General features: G+C 38.5%; 1 protein-coding gene across 1 annotated transcript; it reads right to left on the bottom strand.

Moving 5' to 3' along the window:
* Positions 1-261: 261 nt before the first annotated feature.
* On the bottom strand, positions 262-27386 carry LOC145997463 (carboxypeptidase B-like). The gene is made up of 6 exons (XM_083134540.1): positions 27193-27386; positions 15603-15806; positions 7628-7816; positions 4496-4863; positions 2884-3067; positions 262-554 (listed from the first exon to the last, which is right to left on the bottom strand). Exons 1-6 carry the CDS (start codon positions 27383-27385, stop codon positions 337-339), a joined length of 1356 nt encoding a protein of 451 aa, XP_082990666.1. The 5' UTR covers position 27386; the 3' UTR covers positions 262-336.

The following is a 27386-nucleotide window of genomic DNA, read 5'->3' as shown; positions in this document are numbered from 1 at the left end:
ACGCCCTTCCAAAAACAACCTTACACTCCCTAGATAGAAAATTCTGGACAAATCCCTGATTTTCATCCTATTGAATTAATATTATTTCCAGTTTGAACAAAATAAATAGGGGGTACAAAGGTGATAGAGAAAAGAATGTTCAATTTCACATCTTAATGGAGATAAGATAGGCTTGAAAAGATAGGCTCGATATGTCTACTGACAAAAAGAATACTAACAAGTAGTGTAACCAGGAACAAATACCTATTTGTTAACAGAAAATAATGATTTAATGACTGTATATTTTAAATATAAAAATAAATATACAAAACATAAAGATATATGTTATTTCCAATGTTAAAGAGTATTTGTAGCATTGTTTTTGGATGGAAGTGATTCACTACGCTGCTGCTTAACAATTGCAGCAATTGTCTTAACAGCTGCGAGTCCTTCCCTGCCACTGGGTTTAATGTAAGAAGCAGGTAAAGCAAATCCATGGTTACCGGTATCTCGAAGTTCTATTGTGTATGTATATTTTATCCTTCCAGAACCTTTTGCCCAGTCATCAGAGCCACCTGTAAAAATAATGAAAAATTAGACATTTAAATTAAATTTTCATATGATCTTCTTACTTTATTAGACTCAGGAGTGTTTACCCTGTACTGTTACAAAAATGGATGCAAGGGTGACAGTGACCAGAGTCTTTACTGTTATTTTCTTTGTATTTTTAATTGACAGTGGAACTACCTAAAAACAATCACCAATGAATACTACAGCAAGTTGCCTCATAACATAAAACAACTCCCCAAAATAAACAAATGCAAACAACAAAAAACTATTGACAGAGAAACCTCCTTACAGTCTCACAGAATTCACTGAAGATGACAATGTATCTTAGAAACATGAACAATTGACATGCTCAATCTGCATACACTTCACATATAACTCCCAAGAAAAAGGCACATAACTGCCTCCTGCTCAAAATTCCAATGTAATAAACAATGTGGATTTTTATTCTTGTTTTAATGATGTAATAAGTATATACTTCTGTAGCTTGACATTTCCCATGTCCTTTTAATCAAGGGTGTATGGGAAAAATAAATAAACAAACTATGTGTTAACCTGTTCTCCTCCATGACCGTGCAGTCTAAGGTGCTGTGCTTTCGACTCCGACTGCAGGATGGTATGGTTTTGAGTCTGCCTGTGTTCAGTCTCTGGGTTCTCAGCCTGTGTATAGTACCGGTGGCAACCCACCATTGTGTGGAAATTAGGGAGCTATGAGTGAGTAGCGTAACCCAGTCACGGAGGAGTCAACATGTTGCATAATTTTATGCGACAGATACGGTTATTCAAATAGATTCGGCATTACGAGAGTTCCATCCCTTGTTTACCAAAAGAGTGGAGAGAAGATCTTAACTATTCAAGAAGTGGAGGTCAAGTAGTATGTCTGAGTTATCTAAAATTAAGTAAATACATAAATAATTTTCTACAAATTAGTGGAGTATGGACATGATAAAATCTGGTTTTTTTTAGTTTTTTTTTTAGATTTTGTACTTTCAGATAAGTTGCCGCACAACACCTGAGGGTTTGACATGCTGACCCCACATCACCACATTACTGGTTGAAGATCTCCACACCTCTAGGTAGGATTGTGGGAGGGAGACTGGCAGTCAGGAGATAGTACAAGGCCCTTTCAACGCTGTAGTGCCATGGGTTATTATTATTATTGCTGTGTGTTAATCTACTTTTGTTTGTAATATAACTTATTGTATTTGCTCATTTACTGACAGAATAAGATAAGTCTGAGAACATGACACAAAGTAAAACACAAATTTATTGTGAATCTTCGTCTGAAAAAGACTATGTTAGAGGGTGGAAACGTTTCGTTTTTAGTGTATATTTTTTATACAATAAATTTTGCCTTGGTCAGAATTTTAATGGTTTATTAACACGGAAACAAGGCTTAACAGTGTTACCATAATATAAAGGTTTGAAATCTGCTCGACTGCTGGAAAAATGACATTCACTGAATATGGACTTAAAAGTTTTGTCATAAACTAAGTAAATTTTTACAGAGGCCATTAATTAAAAGAATTTCAGAGATTTGCAGATCTGAACTTCTATTGCTTAATGCATGCCACAGCAAGTAAATGACTAAATGTTTAGTTACTTTCATGAATCATATGTGCTGTCAGTGACCCGCACTGTGACCATGCAGTCTAAAGCATCATGCTTTGGGCTCTGGCTAGAGGGCGCACGCAGGTTCGAGTCTCCTGGGGGAAGCAAAACAACTTTTCTCTTGAGATTTCAGCCAGTGTATGGGACTGGTGGCCACCCACCATCATGAGGAAATTGAGGAGCTATGAATGAGTAGCGTAACCTGGCCCTGAAAACCTACAACAACCACTGAAGGGGGGAAGGGGGTGTCATGCTGACCACACATTACCAACTGGCAGTGGGTAGATAGGCCCGGGTCTTCAATGGACTGTTGTGCCAAGGGTTATTATTGGTATATGCTGCCAGTGTCAGTAAATTACTTTTGTTATTTAACATTGATTTTTTGCCATCTTTGGCTAATCGCTACAACTGATGAAGATTGATTGATTGATTTGGTTTATTTGACTTCTCTTTTTGTGTCACATTTGGCTAATTTGCGAATAGGGATGAGTGATGATATGATGAAACTGATGAATGGACACTCACAAACATCAATGCCCAGACCAGGATTCGAACCCGGGACCCCTGACAACTGATGAAGAAACACCCACAATGAACACCAATGCCCAGGTCAGTACACAATCTTGGGACCTTTCTGTGGCACCATCAAAAGTCAACGAAGTGCCTTGGCCAGCTGAGTGGCTAGCAATTCGTCTCTATATATAGGTTTAATGGAATATAGATTACCTGCAGCAGCATAGAGTGTTTGCGCTGAAGATCCAACGGTGAATCCTGGTCCGCCAGCTGCTCGAATGGACTGTGCCATTAATCTGCCGACATTCTGCAAATCAGTATGATCAGGAGGTACCTTGTTGGCATATCCCCATGGGTACAAGACATATTGGCCATAACTGTGGAATGTAAGGTAGGCCTGAAAGGACAACAAAAGTAGCGTAAGTATAGCAATAAAAAAACAATAAAAAAACAATGCCTATTTTTAAAATAAACATATTGAATCTACATTATACATCTGTGGAGGAGCCAAGGTTTCGCAGGGGAGGTGCGAGAACTTCTGAAAAAAATATTTATTCTTGCTGAAAGTTTAAAATGGGTGAATCAAAAAATATCAATATCTTCTTCTGTATTATTGCAACTCACGTTGTTTGTCCATCGGCAATGTCATCTCCTGTGTTATTGAACTAAGACAGGAATCATTGTACTCGTACCTTGTAGAAAACTTCACTGATAGAACCTTTTGTACAGAAATTGGCATACTTTTCTGATATTTCACACAAACTGGATGATCTGAATATATCTCTCTGAATTACAGTCACGGAACTTCTGAGTTGTAATGATCCCACTGAAAATCAAAGGGAGTGTTACAACCCAGAAGTGCTTGTAACTATACAAGGGAATTGTGCACTTATCAAACCAGGTGTCAACCTTCGAAAGAAAGTTGCTGCTTTAAAAGCTAAGGATTAAATATGAAAGTATTGGTGGTTGTTCGTACATTGAACATGTTGTTAGAAGAAACAATGCCTGTTTTAAACATCTAGCAGCTTTTCTTATTGTCTGTATTTAGCCTGTTTATCTCATGAATTATTGCTGACATTAAAACATCGTACACCATCTATATTAATCATATATTACATTTTCATTACTCGTATGTGTACCAACAGTGGTGTGTCCAGGATTTTCAAAAGGGGGGGCTGGGGGGGGTATGTATACTTTCTTTATTAGTCAGACCTCATTATGCCATATTTTGCTGCTTTTTACATTCTTTCTTTTAGGAATACTAGGCCAAAGGAGGCAAGTTATAACCTTCAAACCCCCCCCCCCCCCGCCTTTGTGCACGCCACTGTGTACCAACAGTAATGAAACTCATGAAGAGATTTTGTGTTGGTCACATCACATGCAGTGGCATGGTCGGGGGGGGGGGGGGGATTACCCCTCCCTTTGGCTCAGTACTCCTAAAAAAAGAACATCAAAGGTAGAAAAGATGGCGAAATGAGGGCTGACTATCAGAAAAAGTGTACATAACCCCTCCCTTTCGAAAACCTGGGCACGCCACTGAACACATGTAAGTTTATCTATTGAGGTGAGGTGCATGTAGATTTTGGCAGCAAAGGGGAACCACGACAGCAAAAAGTTTGAAAACCCCTGCCTTATACCTTGAATAGTTTCATTATTTGAACTCTCAATTGCAATGCATTGACATTAATCACTGCAAATTTGTCAAGTTTGGTGTATACATGTTGTTTTGAAGGTTTTTAGAAGGTTTAAAAATGGATCCCCAAACTTATTTTTATTGTACTGGAAAATAATTGTTGTAGACATGCTTACAATAAATTCAATTTACCTTAATTTTGCCAGAACGAGCTGTAACAAAATCTCTAACTGCTTGAGATTCAGGCTCGGAGAAAGCTTTGGTTCCTCTGTATATTTCACTGCAAGGCTGATTGCTGGAACCAGCCTCTCCCCAGTGGTACCCAAAATTCCTGTTCAGATCTACGCCCATGCAGCGTAGCCAGCTTGATGTTTTTGCTCTATTTTTTCTCCACATGCGTTCCTGGGTGTGAGAGTATTCGTAGCCATCAGGGTTAAGGATCGGAAGTATGTAGTAATCTATTCCATCTAACATTGCTCTATTCTTCTCTTGATTTTCGGACAGTTCCTGAGCAATGTATGAGACGGTTGCTGGAGAAATCCACTCTCGAGCATGTATACCTAATTGAAATACATGAACACTGTTAATATAATACAATTAAGGAATATAACTATCAGCAAGTAGCGGGTGTAAGAATTTATTTTGACTAAACTATACAAAAATAATATTTGTTATGTATCAATCAGTAACACTTCATGTTTCTATAAATGGCTACAAATGTCTACAAATATTCAATGTGGCTTCCACCATTATGCGACACACATCCCATCAAAATTTGAGTTCTTGACACACTTTTCTTGTGTAACAATCTCCAAACTGTGGAATAAGAAGCATCACACAATTATCTGCTTGCTCGCCTTCTTGATTTTTGTGGACAATCGACATTTTCCAAGTGGTCTTCCTGTGTGTTTCTTCGCACACAAACAATCAGTTTCAACGAAACATTTGTGTCACTGGTAAATTGATTTTCTTGTTGGTGCCAGCTTCTTGTATGTAGTACAGAACCATCACTGTATGGTTGTTGCGGACTTAGTTTCATTGAACTTTAACTTTCAAAGACAGTCTGCTTTTTCCAGACCTGTGAAAATTGCCATTTTCTTTAACACTATGCCAGCTCCACAATGACTGTTTTCAAAAGTCTTGCACATGAAAACAAAACTTGGATATTTTTTCACTGTTATACAACAAACCTCATTGTTGTATTTCAGATAATTTTTTTAACAATAAACCTGATAACTTATTTACTCTATTATAATACATGCTGTAAGGGTGGGAAATAACCTTTTGCTAGGAGTTTGCAGGAAAACTGTGTTAACATGGAGTCATTTGAAATGTGGTGTGTTAAAGTAGGTTTTTTTCTGCGTTTCAGGAATAAATTCCAAGATGGCGAATCTATTGTGTGACAGTGAGGAGCAGCGAGTTGTCGATCGGATAAGAGCCAATGCGTTTCGAGAAGCAATGGAAGGTGGAGCAGCATTCATCAATCGCATCAGGGAAGAAATCTTGACTGCCAAGGTTATTCCGTTCCTCAAGGATCCCAACAATACCCTGGATGCAACAGAGTTCTGCTTCCTTCACAACAAAGCACCTTGCTTCAAGGCAAATGCTACCCAAGACCTTCTTCGGCAAAGTGGCATTGACTTCTTCAGCAGTTCTGAATGGCCAGGTGCATCACCGGACCTGAATGCAGCGGAACACTTTGGAGCTATTCTGAAGGATTCAGTTGAGTCCTTGATGATAGTGGAATGCAGACCGGACCGCTATTCCCGGACAACACTCCTTGCAAATCTGAAACAAGTCCTCCGTGACATGGAATGGAATACAGACTTGTTTGCGAATCTTCTGAGCTCCTACTCTGATCGTCTTCGTGCTGTGAGAGAAGCAAACGGCGGACATACTAACTTTTAATTTTGTTTTTGTAACCACAATTGTCGTAGTAAACATTTGTTATTATCATAATTTCTTAATTGTTGTTACTGTGGACCCCTAGCAAAAGGTTATTTCCCACACTGTATTATAATTGAAAAGAATACATCTTATAAGAACCAGAGGAACGTAACTCCAAAAATGCAATTTTCGGTTTTGTTTAATGCATCTCCTCTGGAGTCAGATCAACATATTTCCACCTCTAATCTTTAGCAGTAAAGTGGAGTCACGTATCTCCAATTTACTGATTTTTATTTACATTATTTCCTGTATATTTGATAAATTGGATTTACATATGTCTGGTTCTCACATGACTAATTTTGGCTGCTGCATTCTTTGAGTATGAACAAAAAAAAAATATCCTATAGGCTGTAAATTTGAAATTTACATTTAATGCCTTCTTTATAACTAAAACTTCTTGATGGATACAGCAAATACAGTTGGAAAGCAGGAACTGTAGCTTTCCTGAAGACATGATTTGAATAAGTGTTCTCCACCAGCCAGGTTTCAACTTCTCCGTAAAAGACACTGAACTCATTTGTTTCATGCTCTGCAGGAGTGATGGTGAATGCAATGAAGACGATGATGTCAGTGATGAAGGATGTGTAACACCATTAAGCCTTGTTTCCATGATTATGAAAAAATAAATATGCTGACCAAGGCAGTAATTTATTTTATTTAAAACATAAACTAAACGTAACGTTTCAACCTTCTAGCAAGGTCTTCTTCAGACTCTGTATCAAGTACAAAAGTTTTTGATACAGAGTCTGAAGAAGACCTTGCTAGAAGGTTGAAACGTTACGTTTAGTTTATGTTTTTAATAAAATAAATTATTGCCTTGGTCAGCATATTAATTTTTTCTGAAGGATGTGGCAGCATTGTGATAATGTAGGAGAAAGTGATTTCAGAGACTGAAGTGGAATGTAATAAGAAATGTGGTGAACAGCAGCGTAACACACATGAATAAATGTTTGCAAGGTGACAATAAATATCATATGAAGTGCCAAAGAAATGTTTCTAAGATGTTTAAGAATCATTATATATATGAATGCAGTATACCCTGTCCCAAGAATCTGTGGAGAAGGCTGCACAAAATGGAAGAAAAGAGAAGGAAGCGGGTTGTATGAGCAGAGCAGTGTGCATTGCTCTCTTTCCCTCTCACAAGTTCATTGGTTGAGTTCTCTCGAATCACCACTAGCACAGAGACTTGTTTTCATTTGCTAGCTACAGAGATTCCTGGAACAGAGTATGAAATAAAATAAAGTTAAAATTAAAAAGTAATCATTAACATGTTAGTAAAGCTGTACTTGTTATCTCACAAATACAGCATGACTGTTGGTGTGATTTTTCCAAGTATGGGCAATGAAGGGTTAAGATAATATAAACATATATTTTTACCTCCATCAATCCATATGGCAGGATTTCCTGGATTCCCATCTGATATTTTCAGCACTTTGATTGGTCGTCCTTCACGCGAAGCACCAATCGTCATGACACTGCAGGACTCAGGATACGATTTTTCAAGGTAGTCCATATACCCATGATGATCATGCATGCGATGGTAAGACTCCCAAGTCAGTCTGTGACCTAGAGGAAAATTTAAAATTGGTATAGAATTTTTTTTTTTCAATTACAACCCTAACCAATAAAGAAGAAAACATATAATGCACGTGAAGTCTACTAAGAAAAGAAAGAAAAAAGATAATATCCTTTTACCACAGCAACCATTTCATGAAACCACACACATAATGGAAATTTAACATATTACACTTCCATACACATGCTTTCAGTGGAGGTGATAGGGGCCCTCCAGACTCCATGGTGCAGGGGCCCTGAAGTATGGGGTGCCCCTTAGCTCCCTAGGAAACGTAGTGTGAAAATTATTATTAAATATCATTTCAATTGTAAGGGAAGAAATCCAAATCATTAATTACTCAAGAGGTAGTAGCTATCTGTTTGGAGAGTACCAACCAATCACATGGCCAGAGGTAGAGCTCGGGGAGCTGAACCCCCTAAAAAAATCCTACAAATATCTAATTTAAATAGTGTATAGTGTTAATTCATTTTACTTTTTTAGCAGGATTGAACATCTTGTATAATAAGTTGTAATATACTGAGAAATTCACCTTCAGGGCTTCTACTCTGCACTCTTTCACCTTTAGATTGCGGCTGCTGATAACGGATGAGCCCCCCTCCCAAAATAAAATTCTACCTGGTACTAATAAAAAAGTTTACACATTTCTAACAGTGCATACAATGATTTACAAAATGACGTCTATTTTGTAACTTGGGGTGTAAGGGGTGGCCCTATCTAGGCACCCAAATGTCAACCTCACTTCCAACCTCCGTGGGCTGCAGTTTGCAGACTAGGGAGGCTCTGACATCTGGACTCTCAGTCAGTGAGGGCTCAAGTCGTGTTGCCCATATACTTGTATGTTTGTGAATGTCCCTTCGTCAATTTCATCTTATTGCCTTTCTACTAATTCTCACAATTAACCAAAACTAGCAGAAAAGTAAAGTAAAATAAAACAATTCATTCATTCATTTTACAACTTGTTAATTGACTGCTTCATAAATTTGGCAACATAATACTTCAGCACCAGCTGAGAGTAGCTAACTTTGAAAGCTAGATGAAAGATTTCAATTTTTGAGTTATTCATGAAGTTAGAGCTATAAGCTAACAGAAATGGTAGTGGGAGAAAGTGAAAGTGGGAGATTTCTTGCATGATTTTGAGTGTTCTAATTGCAATCAGAAAAATTTGTGTGAGGCTTGGAGTTAGCTGGGAGATGCTACTATGGTTTAGCATGGTGATAATAAGACAGCTGGAGGGGATACCAGCATAAAAAGAGCAAGCAAATGAACAGTACAGAAACGGTTGTTGTAACACATTACATACAAATTTGTTAACACACATTTTGCTGGAGGGGATACCATCCCCCTCACTTCGATAAAAACGTTTGTGTAAAGTGTCTCTTTTGCAATTTTGAGCTATTCATGAACTATCTCCTCTACCCATTTCTGCCTTATTCTTAAGCAAACACCCTCCAACTAACAGTTTCCACTAAACAATAGCTGTAAGCAACAGAAAATATTGTGTGTTTATCCTTAAACACTAAGATCTATATAACCATATTAAACAAAAGCACCCACGTATTCAGCCTCTCCTGCCTCGCCACTCACTTTCTTATGGTGACTTTTATGATCACATGTAATGTTTTTCAACTTTACAATTGAACTTTAAATTTTATTCATCAAGCTACAAGCAGCATTTTCAATTATCCCCTTCCAACTGAATTAAGGTGACGTGTATTTGCATTATTTCATTATTTGTCATTTCTTTTATCAGAATATATTCCACCATACCAAGAACAGAAACAGTTCCACTTCACTTCAGATGGAGGATAGGATAAATGTACATTCAATACAATGCTGACTGAATACTATTTTGTCGTATGTCCATCTGTTCTAATGCTTCAGGAGGAGAGCTGATTAAAGTTGGACGTATGTGGCCTTTGAATACACTAAATGATATGTGCAAACATTTTATTAATGTTGATAATTCATATCACTTAACATGCAGATACGTCCATTCCGAATGTGATGTATTAACATTACGGAACACTATTATATCATCAACTCATTTCTGGTAAAAGGTGGAAACATGACAAAACCGTATTTAGCTGGCAACATGCACATTCTATACATTTGACACCTAAGTACTGTAATAAAACATTAAAATGCTGACGAAGGTAAACTCTTATAGTATAAAAATATACATAAAAACATAATGTTTCCACTCTCTAACAGTCTTCTTCAGATGAAACTTTATTTGTTGTTGTGAAGTTTCATCTGAAGAAGACCTTGTTAGAGGGTGAAAACATTACGCTTTTATGTATATTTTTATACTATAAAAGTCTGCCTTGGTCAGTATTTTAATGTTTTATTAACATGGAAACAAGGCTTCACAGTGTTAAGTACTCTAAGTATTGCATTCCACACGTAGCAAGCCATGCAAGTGTCAAATTAGAATGGCATATCAATCAAATCTGTGTCAATCAAAAAAGGATGAAGAAAACAAAATGCACACACATTTTCAAGGATGAGTAGCAGGATGAAGCATAAACAAACAGAGCAAGCAAATAAACAGTACAGAAACGGTTACTGGAACACATTACATATGAATTTGTTAACACACATGTTTTTCACTTACGCAACATACATAAATGTAATATAAATGTACCAAAATTTCTGACACAGCTATTTGCTTGCACCTGCTACTCATGAAACCATCCTGCTTTGATGCAGCCTCACCAGCTGGGCAGCAATGCCAGATACTATTGTACCGGTTCATGTGTAAGCTTCTCTTGGACAATGACCTGTTTTCTGAAATTAGAAAGCACTACCTACCATAATCCATCTATAAGAAAGAAATATTTCATCATGCACATATGATTTCTAGATCAAGTATCTTTCCAGGAGAAAGGTAGTTGATCTAGAATATAAAATAGATGTAATAGAACTGACAACTTTAGGGTATTTTATGCAGATGACAAACTGTTAGTCAATAAAGAATGCCAAAATATAAGTAGTTCCTGTATTCTCAAATATTTCACATTAATTTTATAAGCATTGACTTTGGAGTAAGTATGCACACATTTATCAAATGTTTCCACCTCTTTCTTACAAAATATCCTACAATTACTCTGAGGATTCGTGTGCACATGTATTAAAAGTATTTCTTTTAGAATCAACAGAAAATTAACTGTAAACTAGAATTAAACAAATGTTGAAAGAGATTTGAACATACTTTGGAATACTCATGGAGCTAAGTGGATGTAAATTACTCATTTACTGAGATCGCAATTTTCCCCCCAAAAGATGCGACATGAAATAGGCAATACATGGGTAACACAAAAAGGTAGATCCAATATTTGGATATTCATATTTATCTTTTTGTGCCAATGCTTCGTAAATTCTAGGTTGTAATGGATGAATCTTACCAACCACCCTTACAATAAACCATTTATGTGATAAATGCTTTACTGAATTCTCTGAGCTCTTAACAGCCCTGATATCAACTGGAAACCCTTTTTGTCATCCTCATCAGAGGACACCATTGCTGTCTCTTTGCAAATCAATCAGAGGGATGAGCAAACAGATTAACTTCAGACCATTGACTAAAAGCGAAAGTTTGAAGAGAGAGAAGTGGTTAAACCATCATCATACTTTGCAGTTTTCTGCCTCTGGCTGGGTCGGCATATAAGTCAAGCCACTCCATTTTCTTCTGGTCTTCCACCACTCCTCTCTTGCCACGGTATTCCAATCTTGTCCTCTTCTCCTAACACTCTCCACTATCTGCTCTTTCCACTGACATCTTGGTCTCCCCTTTGGCCTTATTCCCACTCCTTGTGCATTGTAAGCAGTCTTTCTGCATCCATCCTCTTCATGTGTCCGAACCATCTCATCTGTGTCTGATCTATCCTGTCCTGAAGCTTCAACACTGTCTGTCGGATCTCCTCATTCCTTATTCTATCCCTTCCAGTCTTCCCCCATTTTCTCCTTTAAAATTTCATCTGCACTGCCTGCATCTTTTTTTTTTTGCCTCCCTCTCCCTCTCACTCTCTCTCTCTGTCATTGTCCAAGTCTCTTTTCCATACAACCATAAAAGCAAAACCATAAAAGGATGAACTATTACACAAGTGGTAAACAACACTTGTGTTCAAGGATCTCTTGAAAGAGAGATATAGTCAATCATCTGGTTACCAAATATGATAATTGCTCAAGAACCAAATATGGTATACAGTGATAACCCAATGTGGGCAAAAATGAGTAAGTGGACTTAGACATAACTGAATGACTTTGATAAGGTCACTGTTAAATAAAAGAGACAGGAAGACATTTGCTACAACCCCCCCCCCCCCCTTTTCCTCCCATCTTGGAAAACAGGATGCCTGTGAAGGGAAATTGCTGCCCATCATAGAAATACGCTGGCTGTGTGTCTGAGCAAATCACACTTCAAATATGAGCCTTACATGTTTCACAACAGTTACTCTTAGGATTATTTAGGTACAGTAGAGCGTCGATTATCCGAAGTAATTGGGGGACATGGGTGTTCGGAAAACTGGTTTGTTCGGATAATCGAACTGTACATGTTTATTTGCCAAAAAGAAGTACTGTACAGTAAATTTATTCATAAAAACAGGCATCTCTTTAAGTATGTATTACAAAGTAACGTACCAAGGCAACTTTAGTAGGAATATATAGTATGTGGTACAGTTTATTAAACAAAAACATGTACATATTACATACGCATTTTGCATGAACAATACACACAGTACACAAAATTAACGTACTTTTTTCATTACAGATATCTGAAATTGAGCGAGTACACAGTTCGGTTAAGCGGTCGTTCGGTTGACCGACGTTCGGATAATCGACGCTCTACTGTACTTTAGAACTTAGAATAGTCCTTGTATATACAGGGTGGCTCAATAAGTCACTTAACACCCCCAGTACAAAGCCACTGCAGCATGGAATGTGAAAATGGCGATGACCAATCATTGCCTGGCCAAGGGGGAACCACATTGACGCCACCCACACGGTCGGCGGCCATCTTGATGTCCGCCATCTTGAATTCAACTTCAGAATTTTAAATGGGAAGGGGGTCGTGCAACATATCAAAATGGGCTAGAATTTCACGAGAAATGCAATGGTGAAGGTTTTTTCGACGTATCTTTAACCAGTAAAAAGTTATGACTGAATTCTTGTACCAATTTGCTCCTTTTTGAGGTGTTAGAAAAATGCCTTAAAATTTGTTTAGCGCATCGGTAATGCATCGAGATCAAAGTGACGTCTAGGGAGAGAAGTTCGCATGCCATTGCACAAGATTTTAATCGGATACATCCATGAAGAGCTGCACATTATGAATGGTTGTCGCGAACAATTTACAGTGTGACGCTTCCATTGAATTAAAAGTCCTTCACAGTGACAAGGCTAATGTTTACGTTCATAAGGAAGTTCATAAACAGAATATTCGATGCTTTTTATCTGATAACCCATTTTCGACAGATCAAAGCTGAATGGTTAGTGTTGGTAAGTTAATGGTGTGGCGTGCTGTGTGGAACACGATTGGTTAGTCAATTTTCCATCAACGGAACCTTAAATGCTTAGGGATACTTGGATTTGTTAAATAAACAGTTTTTTCATCCTTGCTTATGGAAGAAGGTACTTTTGACAGAGTTTTTTCAATGGGGAAGAACACCAGAACACTTATGGGAACGTTATGAACCTGTTTTTGTCCAAAGTTAGTTATCAGATGACAAGGGTCGCATATTCTGTTTATGAACTTCCTTATGAACGTAAACATTAGCCTTGTCACTGTGAAGGACTTTTAATTCAATGGAAGCGTCACACTGTAAATTGTTCGCTACAACCATTCATAATGTGCAGCTCTTCATGGATGTATCCGATTAAAATCTTGTGCAATGGCATGCGAACTTCTCTCCCTAGACGTCACTTTGATCTCGATGCATTACCGATGCGCTAAACAAATTTTAAGGCATTTTTCTAACACCTCGAAAAGGAGCAAATTGGTACAAGAATTCAGTCATAACTTTTTACTGGTTAAAGATACGTCGAAAAAACCTTCACCATTGTATTTCTCGTGAAATTCTAGCCCATTTTGATATGTTGCACGACCCCCTTCCCATTTAAAATTCTGAAGTTGAATTCAAGATGGCGGACATCAAGATGGCCGCCGACCGTGTGGGTGGCGTCAATGTGGTTTCCCCTTGGCCTGATAACGATTGGTCATCGCCATTTTCACGTCCCATGCCGCAGTGGCCTTGTACTGGGGGTGTTAAGTGACTTATTGAGCCACCCTGTATATTAAATGTACAAATAAACTGAAAATATGAAGCGAGTATCTCTATACTTGGGAGGCTTGGTAAATTGAGCTAGGCAACCCATGTAATGTCTCTCAACCCCCAGAGCCTTACAAGGCGATGTCCACTTTACCATCCATCTCCAAACCAACCCATTATTGGGCAAACAATAGTGCAAAAACCCACCCAACCATTCCTGAACTTAACAGCTTTTTTATACAGAATGAAGCTGTTGTTATGATGACATTCACAATAATATCTGCCTTGAGAGTGGAACTTATTAAGTAAATTTCTAATTCGTGTATAGTACTAAGAAGCTTAAACCATTTTACAGAACCTTGACTGTGCCAACAAAACAAATATTGTGCTAGTGTAAGCTATGAGTATTATTAACTACCATATGTGTCAACAAAATCAGCTTTTTGATATTTGGTAGGAAAATTAACCAACCAGTTTCCAACAATGCTGAATTTACAAGAGATACGCCTTGCATATCCTTGGTAATGATTAGAATGAATGAATGAATTGAAATTTTTGGGTGCTTCTGCACACATGGCCATTTTGTGCCCTTCAGAGTATTACGAGGAAAAATCTCCTGAAGTAAAATCCCTACATAGCACATTAAAATCTTTCTCAGAGACAGCATAAAATGTCCATGCTCCTTAAAAACTAAAAACATTATTTTCTGAAAAAAAAAATCATCATCTGCCAGGAAGACAAGGAGTCGGAAAGATGAAAAATTGGTCTAAGGATATTAAAATCAATACATTCAATACAGATGTGTCAAACACTTTAAATACGTAATATTACATACACGGCAAACCAGAGGTTCCAGCATTATACTCTGTCCCAGCTAACTGTAGAACAGGGCCGTGCATATTGGCAGAAGAGGAGGAGGAAAATCAAGTTTTGTGAACCGTATGGTTCTGACCGTGCATGTACGCTAAATGCACAGCTTGTCAAAATTTGTTCTTGCAGTTTTATCCCTAATATTTCCCTAAGAAATTCCTAAACCAATCGTACGGACTTGGAGACAAAAATATGGTCCATTTGCCACGCTTACAGAATGAAGGAGGAACTCGGGTAACTCCCGTTGCCCATTACACAATCCCGTTTCTTTCACTGGTCATTGGTGGAGCAGTCTCGCATCACTACTTCCGCAGAGACTTGTTCTTGTTCACCTGATCTACTGTTAGCTGGTACAGAGTTTAGAGTTTATAATCTAAATATTGATCAATAGTATAAGAAAATATTTCAGTGTATGATGTATTGAAGATCAAATTTACATTTTCACTTTAATATTATTCCTCTCCTCATAATATTTTGCAACAATTAATCAAGATAAAGGACACATGTAGTTGAAGTTATTTTTATATACCTTTATCAAGTTTCAGAAGTATAGCTTAATATTGAAGTATACATCTGCTCTAAATAGTACTAATATCTACTGAACTAAAATTTACAATAATGAAGATATTGAAATAAATACCATTGCGTCCTTCCAAGTCGCTCAATTCATCCTCTGACAAAGTTGGATTTTCTTTGTCTATTGCTTCTTGTAAGTTTTCAATCATTGTATCATAGGCTACATTCACCTCAAATAAATAGTCCTTGACTTTTTCTGCATACTCTGGCTTTACCATAATATCAACTGTTGACCTATTGTTGCTTGGTGAACTCCACATGTCAACTTCTGTAGGAAAAAAAAAAGAAATGACATGTTTTACTGCCTGAAGTCATGTAACAAAATTATTAAAATAATTATATGCAGCAACATGAAAGTAACATGCAGAAAAAATATTTTGGTAATTGAAAGAACAAAACTTGTTTATATTTATATTATATTTATATACATTTATAAAATATAGCTATTTAAAATAGTGGTTTAGTGTTTTAGTAGGTAAATGTAAAGTCTAATGGAAGCCTAGCTCCTGTTTGCTTGAATTGATTACCAATTGAATGAGCCACCATAATTATTGTCTGTTTGAAAATATGATCTCATTGTGTTTTATTGCCTGAAGCTGTGTAGCTACAGATAAAGCATGATCTATGAGTGTTTTTCCTAGCAAGTGAAGTGACTCACTATGCAACAAATGTTATTTAGAAGACTGGCGTTTTTATAGGTTTTTTAATTAGGTTGCTCAAATCAGAAACACCTTCCTTACACCATTTTTTAGTCTTTTACTGTTCGCTGTTCCTTACACCATGTGGTGTTCATAATATAAATTATGCAAAGAAGTTGCTATTAAGAAATCTGAGTTCGGTAAAGTTATGTCAGTCATCTTATTGACATTGTGATATTGTAGCATCACACAGCATGAAGAACTGAGTTGGAAATATACTTTTGTCTTCAGCATCAGAAGGCAGAGAGGGTCACATATATCCTAGTTTGAGGGATAGGTACAGGATGCTTGTATGAAAAAACATGGAGCCAATGCAGTAGGTGGAGGGGATGCTTTGTGAAAATTTTCTTAACTTGGGAGATAGCATCCCCTGCATGCACCACTTCAAGCACTGGAGTGGATGCTCCATGTGGCATACTGCATCAAAACCAAAGAATGGTGAGTGCATGAAGAGACAAACAAGAAATTGATGAAAACCAGGAAGCGAAAGATGTAAGAAGATCTTCAGAAGGAATTAGGCATCATTGTAGATGAGCTGAGGACAGCGAGAAGTGGGACCAAGACCTCCTGCTATGTCCAGTCCACTATCTTGTGGACTGGACATAGAGAAATTTGAGACATGGACCAAGAAGGCAACTTAGCTGTACCCCTTACTCCAATCTTGGTTCCATACTCTGAGGAATCTGTAGGGCAAGGCCATGAATAATGAAAGATAAGGAGAGAAAGCGACTGTGCAGAGCAAAACAGTGTAAACTGCTGCAAACGGCTGGTAGCTGCACTTACTTTCCTGTTCACAAGTTCATTGATTGAGCATTCTTGAGTCACTACTTGTGCAGAGACTTGTTTTCGTTCGCTCGCTCCAGATTCTACAGAGTGTACATGCTAGATTCAGTGCACAAGACACTTGTCCAGAGGCAAGTCGTCTGCCCTTCTACCAATGGAACAAACGCCGGAAGACACGCGAGAGGCCCGAAGCAGGCATATAAAGCAAAATTGGGAACACCATTCTCGGATCAGCTCTTGGGAAAATATAATGGTGGATGTACTGCTCTGGCTCCTCGTTACCTCTGACCTGAACATCCCCATAATCTAGCAACCAATGTCCCAGAGCAGAGAAAAGCACTTCAAATAGAGACGCTAGACCTCCCCTCCAGATGCTGATTGGTGTTGATACCGACTTATCAGACTGAAATCGTAAATACTGTGTATCAACGTGTATACTGTGTATTTAGAATAATGTAAGCGCAACTGGCATTAATAATATAAAATTGTTCAATATTGTTTTCTTTTCCTAAAATGACAATCAACAACAACAACAAATCATCATTCAGAGGTCACAGACAGAAAAAAATGAATTGGCCACGTTTCACAATGCATCTGGACCACTGTGCACTGGCAGGCTTCAATTTATCTTATAAAACATGGCCGGCCGTAGCTTCTTCAGTCACTATATAGTGCTTATTCTAACTCGTTAGGTTGCACCCTTTATCTACAATGCAATGGGTGTAGGAAGTGAGGAACTTCCTGCAGTTCATTTACACCCAGTTTTCGACTTTTTTAGTAGTTTAATGCACGTTATTTAGAGCGCAATATGCATACATTTTACTAGGTTTGCTACTGTTTCGCTGTCACTCCATCTGCCGCCCAAAGACGACAGTTGTTCCTGCTGCTGAGGAACCTTGATCTTCCACCTACAGCCGGATGGGCGAAGGGTGTGGAAGAGAGGGGGGTTGCTCAGTTAAATGGCAAGCGAGGAAGCATCAAGGGCTTCCTACATTCAGTGATGCCAACCCTGGATTATTGTTCTAAACCTAGCATAATTTGAACTTCGCTGGCATCCGGAACCCTGTGTTTGGCAAAGTGCTCTAAACGCGCATCTTTGGGAGACAGATACATTTAATTCAAGGGAAGACTCTTTGAGGAAAGATATTTTATATCTCATTTGTACTTCTTTAGTGGGCTTGTTCCAAACAAGAGAAAGTATGCAGACTAAAGACAAGGTTTTACAATCATATATCAGTCCATCCTCTTGTTTTAATCTTTTCTTTATACTCCCCGATTAGGAAATGAACATGTTATGAAAGGAAATTGGTAGAAAGTTGGAGGTCACAAATAAAACCTACATAATTAGTTGCATTTAGCATAATTTAAGAGTTGAAGCAGTAATTCTTCTTATCAGGAGGTTGGCAACGCTGTCCTCAATAGTACATACGACAATAGACAGGGAGGACCCCACGAACGTCGAACCTCAATTATACGCATATACATAATAGTTGGCTGCACTTTTTGACACTCGGTGCAGTGCAGGTGTATCCAATGTTAGGGTGGTGCAAGGCAATGATGTTCAACCAAGTAGACGTAAAGCGGTGTTGAAGTTCAGAAGATTCAACAAATGCCTGTCTGCTGCTTTAAACGGTCATTTGATTAGTTAGCATGTACCACGTGACCATACACCACACTTGCACCGGTCCGAAAGGTAGTGCAGATGGTGCAGACACCAAATACACTACTTGACTTGAAATCAACGAACGAGACGACTCGGTGTTGCACCGTGCAACCAACTAGACGCTTCGGTGCAAAGAGAGTCTAAGCAGGTCAAAACGTGCAGTTAACTACACGGGGCTAATATCTGTGGTTGAATCAGCTTGGTTCACTCAAAAGTTCGAGGTTGTTATCGAAACAAGTGGCGCGGTCTGTGAATTTTTACAAACTGCCCATACTCAGGATTTGTTTATTCTTTTAGTGGGGGAAGATTCTAAATACTGGTGGAGTATTAGATGCGACAACGACGCTATGGTAGTATAGCAGTTGGACATTGCAGAGTTGGGAAAAAATTAAAACTCCCCATAGACCCCCCCTCCCTTTCCCAACCAGACAAACAAGCAGCAACGCAATCGCTTACAGAGCAAGGCTGTCACACAGAGTACCATTTGGTGCTTCTTGTTTACACTCAATTCTCGGAAGTATTAGAATAGTACTACTGTATTCCGCAAATTGTCATATTTTTAAATTTCCTTTAATTTTCTTTTACCGACCCATTGAACAGGCACGATAATTCTATATTTAGAAAATAATATATTTATAAATTAAATGATTTAGGCCTACGTATTAGCAATGATTCTTGTAATGAATTTAAATCGGGTATCGGGACGTCTGGTAGCCTCCCATCAATTGATAAAAAATTAAAACGACCAAATATTGCAGACTGCAGACTTCTGGAGCTTGCCTATCTCCACAAACAACCCATTCGTTTACGCAAGAGAAAGACAGAAATTCTTTCATAATGTTAAAAATTGTCAATGTTATATTTTCGTATGTATTTTTAGGTTCGCATGTAAATATTTTATTGTTAGAGGGCCATGGCCCCCTTGGGTACAGGGTTGCAGCTAACATTCTAAATGCAGTGGGCAGTACAAGTGATACGTGTTTAATTGAACACATTTTCAAAGTATTTTCTTTGTTCTCTCTTTTGGTCTGTTGATCATAACGTCCTACACCTAAGAAAAGCCAGGAGTCGCCACTGATGTGGCTTTAGATTATAATAGTATCAGCATGCTATACCCCTTAAAAGGGATTCTGCGGCACTGACAAGGGCGTATCGAATTGTGTGGTGTTGGCAGGAGGGGGGACTGACGAGGCTGCAGCCTACCCAAATGCATGAGCGGGAAAATGGGAGAATTATTTTAAAAATATCTTAGAAAGTATGAAATTGATAACTAAAATATTTTTTTCGGATCAAAAATCTGTCCCTGTTATTTTTTCATCTTACGCGTACATCACTGTGAAAACATTTTTATAAATAATTAATTGATTGATTGATTGATTGATTGATTTAGTTTATTTTACTTCGCGTTTTGTGCCTCTTGGCTAATTTGCGAAGATGGGGATGAGTGATGAAATGATGAAATTGATGAATGGACATTCACAAACAACCAAACCCGACCGGGATTCGAACCCGGGACCCTTGGCGTCGCAGCGCGATGTGCTAACCACTCGGCCACAGGGTCGGGCATAAATAATTAATTAATTGTCTCCCTCCTGGTTCACTTGAGCTTAGTGCATAGGTCTTAGTAACACGAAACTCTCTCGATGCTCAAGTGGCCGATTAACGGAATAGCCATTGAAGGCATCCGGGTTCGACTTATGCTCCGCAAAATGATATTCATGAGTGTCATCAATTTCACCGAAACGTTCATCATCATCATCGCCGCGATTAGCCATAAGTGGTAGGAAAACAAGTAGATAAATAAAGAAAAACACAACCCATCACTGTTACGACTCTTCCGTGCTTCAAAGGTAGGTTTTTGTCCTATTAGTGTAATGAACTACTGGATTTCTAGAGCCTTTGGGGAGGACGGGAGATTTACGAATGCATCGTATACCTAAACAGTTTGGCGTTTTCTGTAGGATTACGATACTGTCCACGGAGTGTAATTTTTCGTATTTTACTGGGAAGGTTAAGCGAATTTCAACATATTTTCACACGGTCTGCCCCCGATAGCGTAATGTTGACGTCCGGAGTGGAGTGGTTAACAGAGTACGCCGCCGCTACCGAATTGCGCACACTTTAGATCCAGAATTGCGCACAAATCTTACTCACCTGTTTTGCGCAGGCCCGTAGCCAGGCAGGGGCCAGGGGGGCTCCCCACTTGAACTACCGTCAGCCCCCTTGGCATTAGGTAAAACTATTTTGTGTAATTTGTTTGCAGTGAAAAGTGAAAATGTAGACAGCAGATATTATTTTGCTCACAACTTTGGTGAAGGATAAATTCAGGGAGCATGAACAGCAGCTATTACATTCGTTCATCTTATTTATAAGAAGAAGTGTATTTAGGAGATTCTCTTCTCTAGACTTCAGAAACTTCCTTCACAGGGGAGCTTCTTTATCTGTACCTTCGTTGCCCCTGTTGCAAACTCCCAGTTATACAGAAATCTGTGCCTTTGATGTCATTATGCCAATTCCCTCCACATCTACTTCAAAGTTTAACAGCTCCCAAGTTTTGGGAACGAAGGGGAGTTCTATTGTTTCGGCCGGGGAGTGGAATGTATAGTAGACCCTATGATTGAATATTGTCCATCTTTTTCTGTGTAATATAAAGATCTGTATCATCAAACGTAGTATGGAATGTGTAGTAAGGGATGATTTCAGTAGCAGCCAATTAACACTTCAAGTGATATTTTAAATGATATAGAAAAATGTAGTATTTGTGTGATATTTCTAAATATCCTAAATTTACCTTCATTTAACATTGTTAAACTTTTGAAAAATGGACTTGATTTACAAAACTCCCCCTAATAACCTGTGAGCCCCCCTGGAGACCAATTTTGGCCACGGGCCTGGTTTTGCGCACAGATTTTGATCGAACGTTGCCACTTTGATAGCTTTAAAGTCTGTGCACAAAACTGTTTTTTCTTTAGACAAGAAGAGAGAGAGAGAAATTAGAAATAAAATAGTAAATCTCTTAAGGATTAAATAAAAAAATATAATTTCACCAGTACATGTAGCAAGTCAAGATACATAATTCAGTAAGTCACTATTGATGTTTTCAAGGTACAATTTTCTTATCAATTTACTCAAACTCAAAAGTTAGGTTAAGTTAATGACTGCACACACACACAGAAACAAACACAACAGAAGTGAGAACGGCTTGAGAACATTTTACATCTGACAACATAGCCTCATTTTCTTGTGTGCAATCCTGTACATTGTGACAGCTTGTCAACGGCTTATCAGATACCACTGACAAAACCGAAAAAGTGTGCGCAATCGGGCTGTAGCCGAGTACGCTACAACGCCAAGGATCCCCGGTTCAAATCCCTGGATGTTTGTTTTGAATGATTAATGATATGATGAAGGGACGATCACAAAGAACACCCATGCCCAAACCGGGATTCGAACCCTGCACCCTTGGCGTCGTAGCGCGTTGTTTGCTAACCACTCCGTCACAGATATGGGCACATGGATATTTGTGTTTGTCCTCAATGAGAAAATAGAAAATTGAGTAAAACTGACATATTAAAACCGAGAAAGAGATTGTCAGGGGAAACTTCAGCTAAGGAGTTTTCCTATTATGAAAAAAATAGTGTAACGTCGTCGTTTTGTAATCAAGGAGTCCCGGGTTCGATTTTCGATGGATCCACATTTCACAGAGGCTCGGGAGTCACGATTAGCTTATCTGTGCATAAATTGATTGATTTGCTTTATTTTACTTCTCCTTTCTACCACTTTTGCCTAACCGCAAATTTGAAATGAGTGATGATATGATGAAGGAACACTCAGAAAGGACAACCATGCCCAGACAGAGATACGAACCCATGGACCCTTGGCTTCGTAGCGCTCTGTGTAAATCAATTCCGCCACGGAGTTCGGCCATCTGTTCATAAAGCAGATTTAAAAACATACCTCGAACATATTTTTCACTTCTGACAATATGACAACCATATATACGAACATAACGGGTACCTGACATGACGAGCATCAAATAAACCAGTCGAACTTCCTTACGTGCGTCATGAAACCCCGGCCTAGCGGTAATTATTTATAACAATAAAAAAAATAGAGGAAAGAAAAATTGAAAAGGAAAAAGCACGCCACCTACAAGGTCAAGTTCAAAGCAGTGGAAAATACCGGCTGAGCAAGGTTAGGTTGTCAATGATGGATGATAAGTTCAGAGACAGAACATTCAGATGCAGCTGACGATACCTGGCTTTGTAACGGTTGACTTCCCTGATTGTAACGAAACTAGGTTCCGCATTGGACATTTGGGGTCAAACGAGAATCAGAAATTATGACACGGCTCGAGAAATGATCTGCTTGAGTTTCAATGCACGTCCAATAGAACCGTTCGCCTGTAAGCTTCCCTTGCGAGAAGAAACTGCTATCCGCCAACTTATGTGGGCCCACAGGCGCATGCGAGATTCTTTTTTCAGAGGGGTCTGCAATTGTAAAGGTGCGAATATTTAATAGCTGCATTCTGGGGGGAGGGGAGACACAATAAAATATTTCATAATTACCATGTTCAATCTTCGTCTTAAAAGTTGTTCAAAGACAAAAAAAATGTAATCGGGAGTCATTTTAAGGCGGGGTTTCGGTTTTCAGTTAGAATTGATTTTTCGTGAGTTCATTTCAAAATTTTGATTTTCTAAAAATTTCGGGAAAGTGTGCTGCTCCATCAGTCTCCCTTCTGCGTACGCTAGTCCGTGGGGACGAAATAATTTGACTGTTATTATATTTTGTTTGCAAATAAAGTCCCCTTGCTTTAAAAAATCACAAATTAATTACTGACTATAAAAAAGTAAAGCGCTCCCCTGTGCTTGGCACCATGCCATGAAGGCGTATAGGGGGTGTGGGGGTAACGCCCCACACTTTCTTGATCCGGTCGTGAGTGGGGGTGATGTGATCAGCATTACGTCCCTGACCGCCTTTAGTCACCAGGGTTTCCCCCCAGGTACCCATGACATTCGACGCTGGGTGGGCGCCGGGGCCGCTAGAAAAGTTGCCCGATTTGAACCGGCCGGGGCTCGAACCCAGGACCTTTAGCATGGTATTCAGACGCGTTACCGAATTACTGACTACTGTTGTCAAAATATTTCACAATAATTCGTTATATCTCCAATACGATACTTTTCAGTGCACAATCCGTGGTCATATTGTTGTTAGGAAAGTATGGGAGGATAGGGGCTTATAATCAGGATGAGGATCGGTATATAAAAAAAACTCAAAGTAGGCAAGCAAAAAGCGCCAAAAATAAAAATAGGTATTACAATTGGTAAGCATCGGCAGGTTTTTCATCATTTTCCCGGATTAGGTTATCAAATCACAGTTATTTTCTAAATAGACACTTATGAGTCAAATACTACAATGTTTCATATGAAATAATATTTTTCCTTCATGATTTGATCCTATAAATAAATGGATCGTGAATAAAAACTGTTTTTGATTGAAATATTTGAACACGACTTTAGAATATGATTTCAGTAATTTTGAATATTTTTGAGTGTGTCAAAACAAGCTATGTAGTCAGAAAAAAACTGATAAATTGCTTAATTGGAAGATCCAGCGTCTTCTAAACCTTGAACAAATAATTATTTTTATCTGGCACGGGGCCACTGAAAGTGCTGGGCCTCGCCCGAGTGCAAAAACAATCACCACAAAATTCATGTATTCCTCACAGAAATGGCTTAAAACTGTTTTCAAACGTAAACGCCTACATTTTCTGGCCAAGGAATAAAAAAAGAATTTAGAGCAAATCTTCAGGCCTACTTATGACACATGTTATTGCATAAAATTAAAAAAAAAAAGATCTTAGAGTTTAGTCCATCCAATGTTTTTCAAAAGCTGGCGCTACTGATTGTAGACATGGATTTTGAAAGAGCTGCTAGTACCCAGTAGGCCGTATGATTGCCACAAGGGAGATCTTGGCTCCTCTGGTGGCATAGCGATAACGTTGTCGCCTTGTACTCAACGTAGAGACGACAAACAATTGATTATTCGCCAGAAAAAAAAATTAAAAAAATGTCAGTAATCTTGCATATTTGCTTAAAGTTAACAAGCAATTTAGTAAAAGCTTCCAAATATTTTCTTTAACTAAATGTGTTCTGTTAATTTCAAATGAATCAGTTTTTTTTTTTTTTTGTATTTGAAGAAACTCCGGATTCGATTCGATCCCTCTGCGTACTGTAAAAAAAATTACTAGAGAAATAGGCAGTCATTTTCCGATGACATCCAACTACCGTATAAAAATGCCCATGCACGGTTTTAAAGAAGAAGAAGAAAGAACAAAAAGCTGCGTCTAGTTTCTGTATTCGGGAAAAGTCACAAATTGCAATTTTTTGTTGCTATCAATTAAGCGTCACTGAATCAATTAAAGAAAATATTATCAGTACATAATATAATAAAATAAAAAATACACTGATGATAACATATTATCAGCACATCTTTATATTGGGCGTGTGTAGAGATTCCAACATGTATACCATTTCTGTAAAGCTTGCTATTCAAAGAATAAACAGAAACAGTGTTGCATACAGACACTTTCCTCCAAGAGGACATCCAACTTCAAGGTGGGTTGTCATAGGCATCAAATAAAAACAACACTAATATTGAAAATGCACATTACTTCTGATATGTACGTTTATTTAAATTAAGTGTAATTAGGTTTCATTAACTATCATTTTTAATGATTGATTTAGTTTATTTTACTTCGCGTCTTGTGCCTCTTGGCTAATTTGCGAAGATGGGGATGAGTGATGAAATGATGAAATTGATGAATGGACATTCACAAACAACCAAACCCGAGCGGGATTCGAACCCGGGACCTTTGGCGTCGCAGCGCGATGTGCTAACCACTTTTTTTTATTATTACATAATATTAGTAACTATACATTTCAACTCATTGGGCAGTAAACATTACAGTAAGAAAATTGGCATATAATCTATTTCTTTTACAGTGAGGTATTCTGTGGGATTCTTGATGGAGGTAATTTACAAATTGTATATTAAAATCTGGTTGCCGATATGTCGATAGGAAATAGGCATAGTGTCCTAAGAGCCATTGTACACTTTTACGTTTTGTTATTGGGTAATAGGCAAAAGCTGGATATAACAGAATATCTACAGAGATGTTATACACTGATGTTCGACAAATAGTACTCACAAGTTTCCTTATATAGAGCCACCACTCGGCCACAGGGTCCGACAACTATCATTTTAAGATTGAGATTATAAGAATGAATAAAATCATATTATAGCATGAAATAATTCATGTTTACAGCAAACTAAAGCGTCTAGACTTTCTACAGCATATCTGTGGGTGACGTCATCAATGAAACTTTCTGTAGATTCCCCGTCTCCCTCAGTTGACACCTTCACACAAGCCTGAAGCATAGACTATCCTGATACATTCTATTTCTTAATTTAGCAGTTAACAAAACGGGCGATAATTTAAATTCGTTCATTATCTTGACTTTTAATTATAAAGATAATTGAATCAGTGCTTATTAATACGATGAAAATACAGAGAAAAATACGTTCTACGTTAAATAAAAGCTAATAAAAGAAAGCTAAAGTGAACATGGTTGCCAGATTTCTTAGCTACTGTCCAAATCGAATACTCTGTCTGGTTAGTGACATTTGGGGGGGGGCTTTTTAACTTCCGGAAGGGATTATCTATCCGGGCCAACCCCTAAATTCATCACTGAACATCATATCTACTGTAAAATTGAATTTTTTGACCTAAGTGCAATTTTTTCGAACAGCCTAGCAGATTTAATGGTAGAATAGAACGGCAACTTCTAAATAAGTTCTAAACACTTCACCAGTTCGAATCTCACTCCAGTACCGATTAGCCTATTTGGGCATAAAGTGGACTTTAACTGGAGATCCTGTTTCAATCAGTTTCTCACCATTGTGGTACCTGAGGGAAAACCTGGGAGGTGCAGGTTGAAAGGGTTACTCGAGGTAAGAGAGATAGGGAAAGAGAGCGAAAAAGGGGGATTGAGGATAAAAAGAGAGAATAAATTAGGAGAGATGACAGAGAGATGTTCTTCATCAGTGTCCCTTCATCAATTTCATCATATTTGGCCTCGCGTGTGGCGCAGTGCTAACGTCATAGCCTTGTAATGAAGGGGTCCCGGGTTCGATTCCCGGTGGAGGCACATAGTGGTTCGGATCACACTCTAAACTGCATGTCCAGTCCCGACTAGCTTTACTAAAGTGCACTTAAAACATCAACCCAATCAATCAATCAACTTCATCATACCACCATTCATGCTCATCCTCGCAGAGGCAATAAGCGAAGTAAAATCAAACAAATCAATCAATCAATTATGCTAAGAGAACTAAATCTAACAAACATAACAAAGAAGAAATTCCGCGCTGACGTAAGAACACGAAGGTTGCTGGAGTTTTGTGCGATAACTGCCCCCTCTACCCAAAAAAAAAAGTGAATTGCTTACCACCCTGTTCCTCCAGTTTGACCATGGCCTTTTTCTGCTCCTCCGTGACGGCAAAGACCCTTAGCACCTGCGTCCCTTCGTAGGTGACGGGCGTCCTCTCCTCACCATCTCCATCGCCGCTACCTTCCAGGTCCCCCGCCCGGGCAGCAACCGCCAGCGCCGCGGCCAGCAGGAGTATTCGACAGGTCACCATC

Source organism: Lepisma saccharinum, chromosome 13 (assembly GCF_977018435.1).
Source record: "Lepisma saccharinum chromosome 13, izLepSacc3.1, whole genome shotgun sequence".
In the NCBI taxonomy this organism is placed as follows: Eukaryota; Metazoa; Arthropoda; class Insecta; order Zygentoma; family Lepismatidae; genus Lepisma; species Lepisma saccharinum.
The sequence above is the reverse complement of the archived record's forward strand: the minus strand, read 5'-3'. Positions and strand labels throughout refer to the sequence as shown.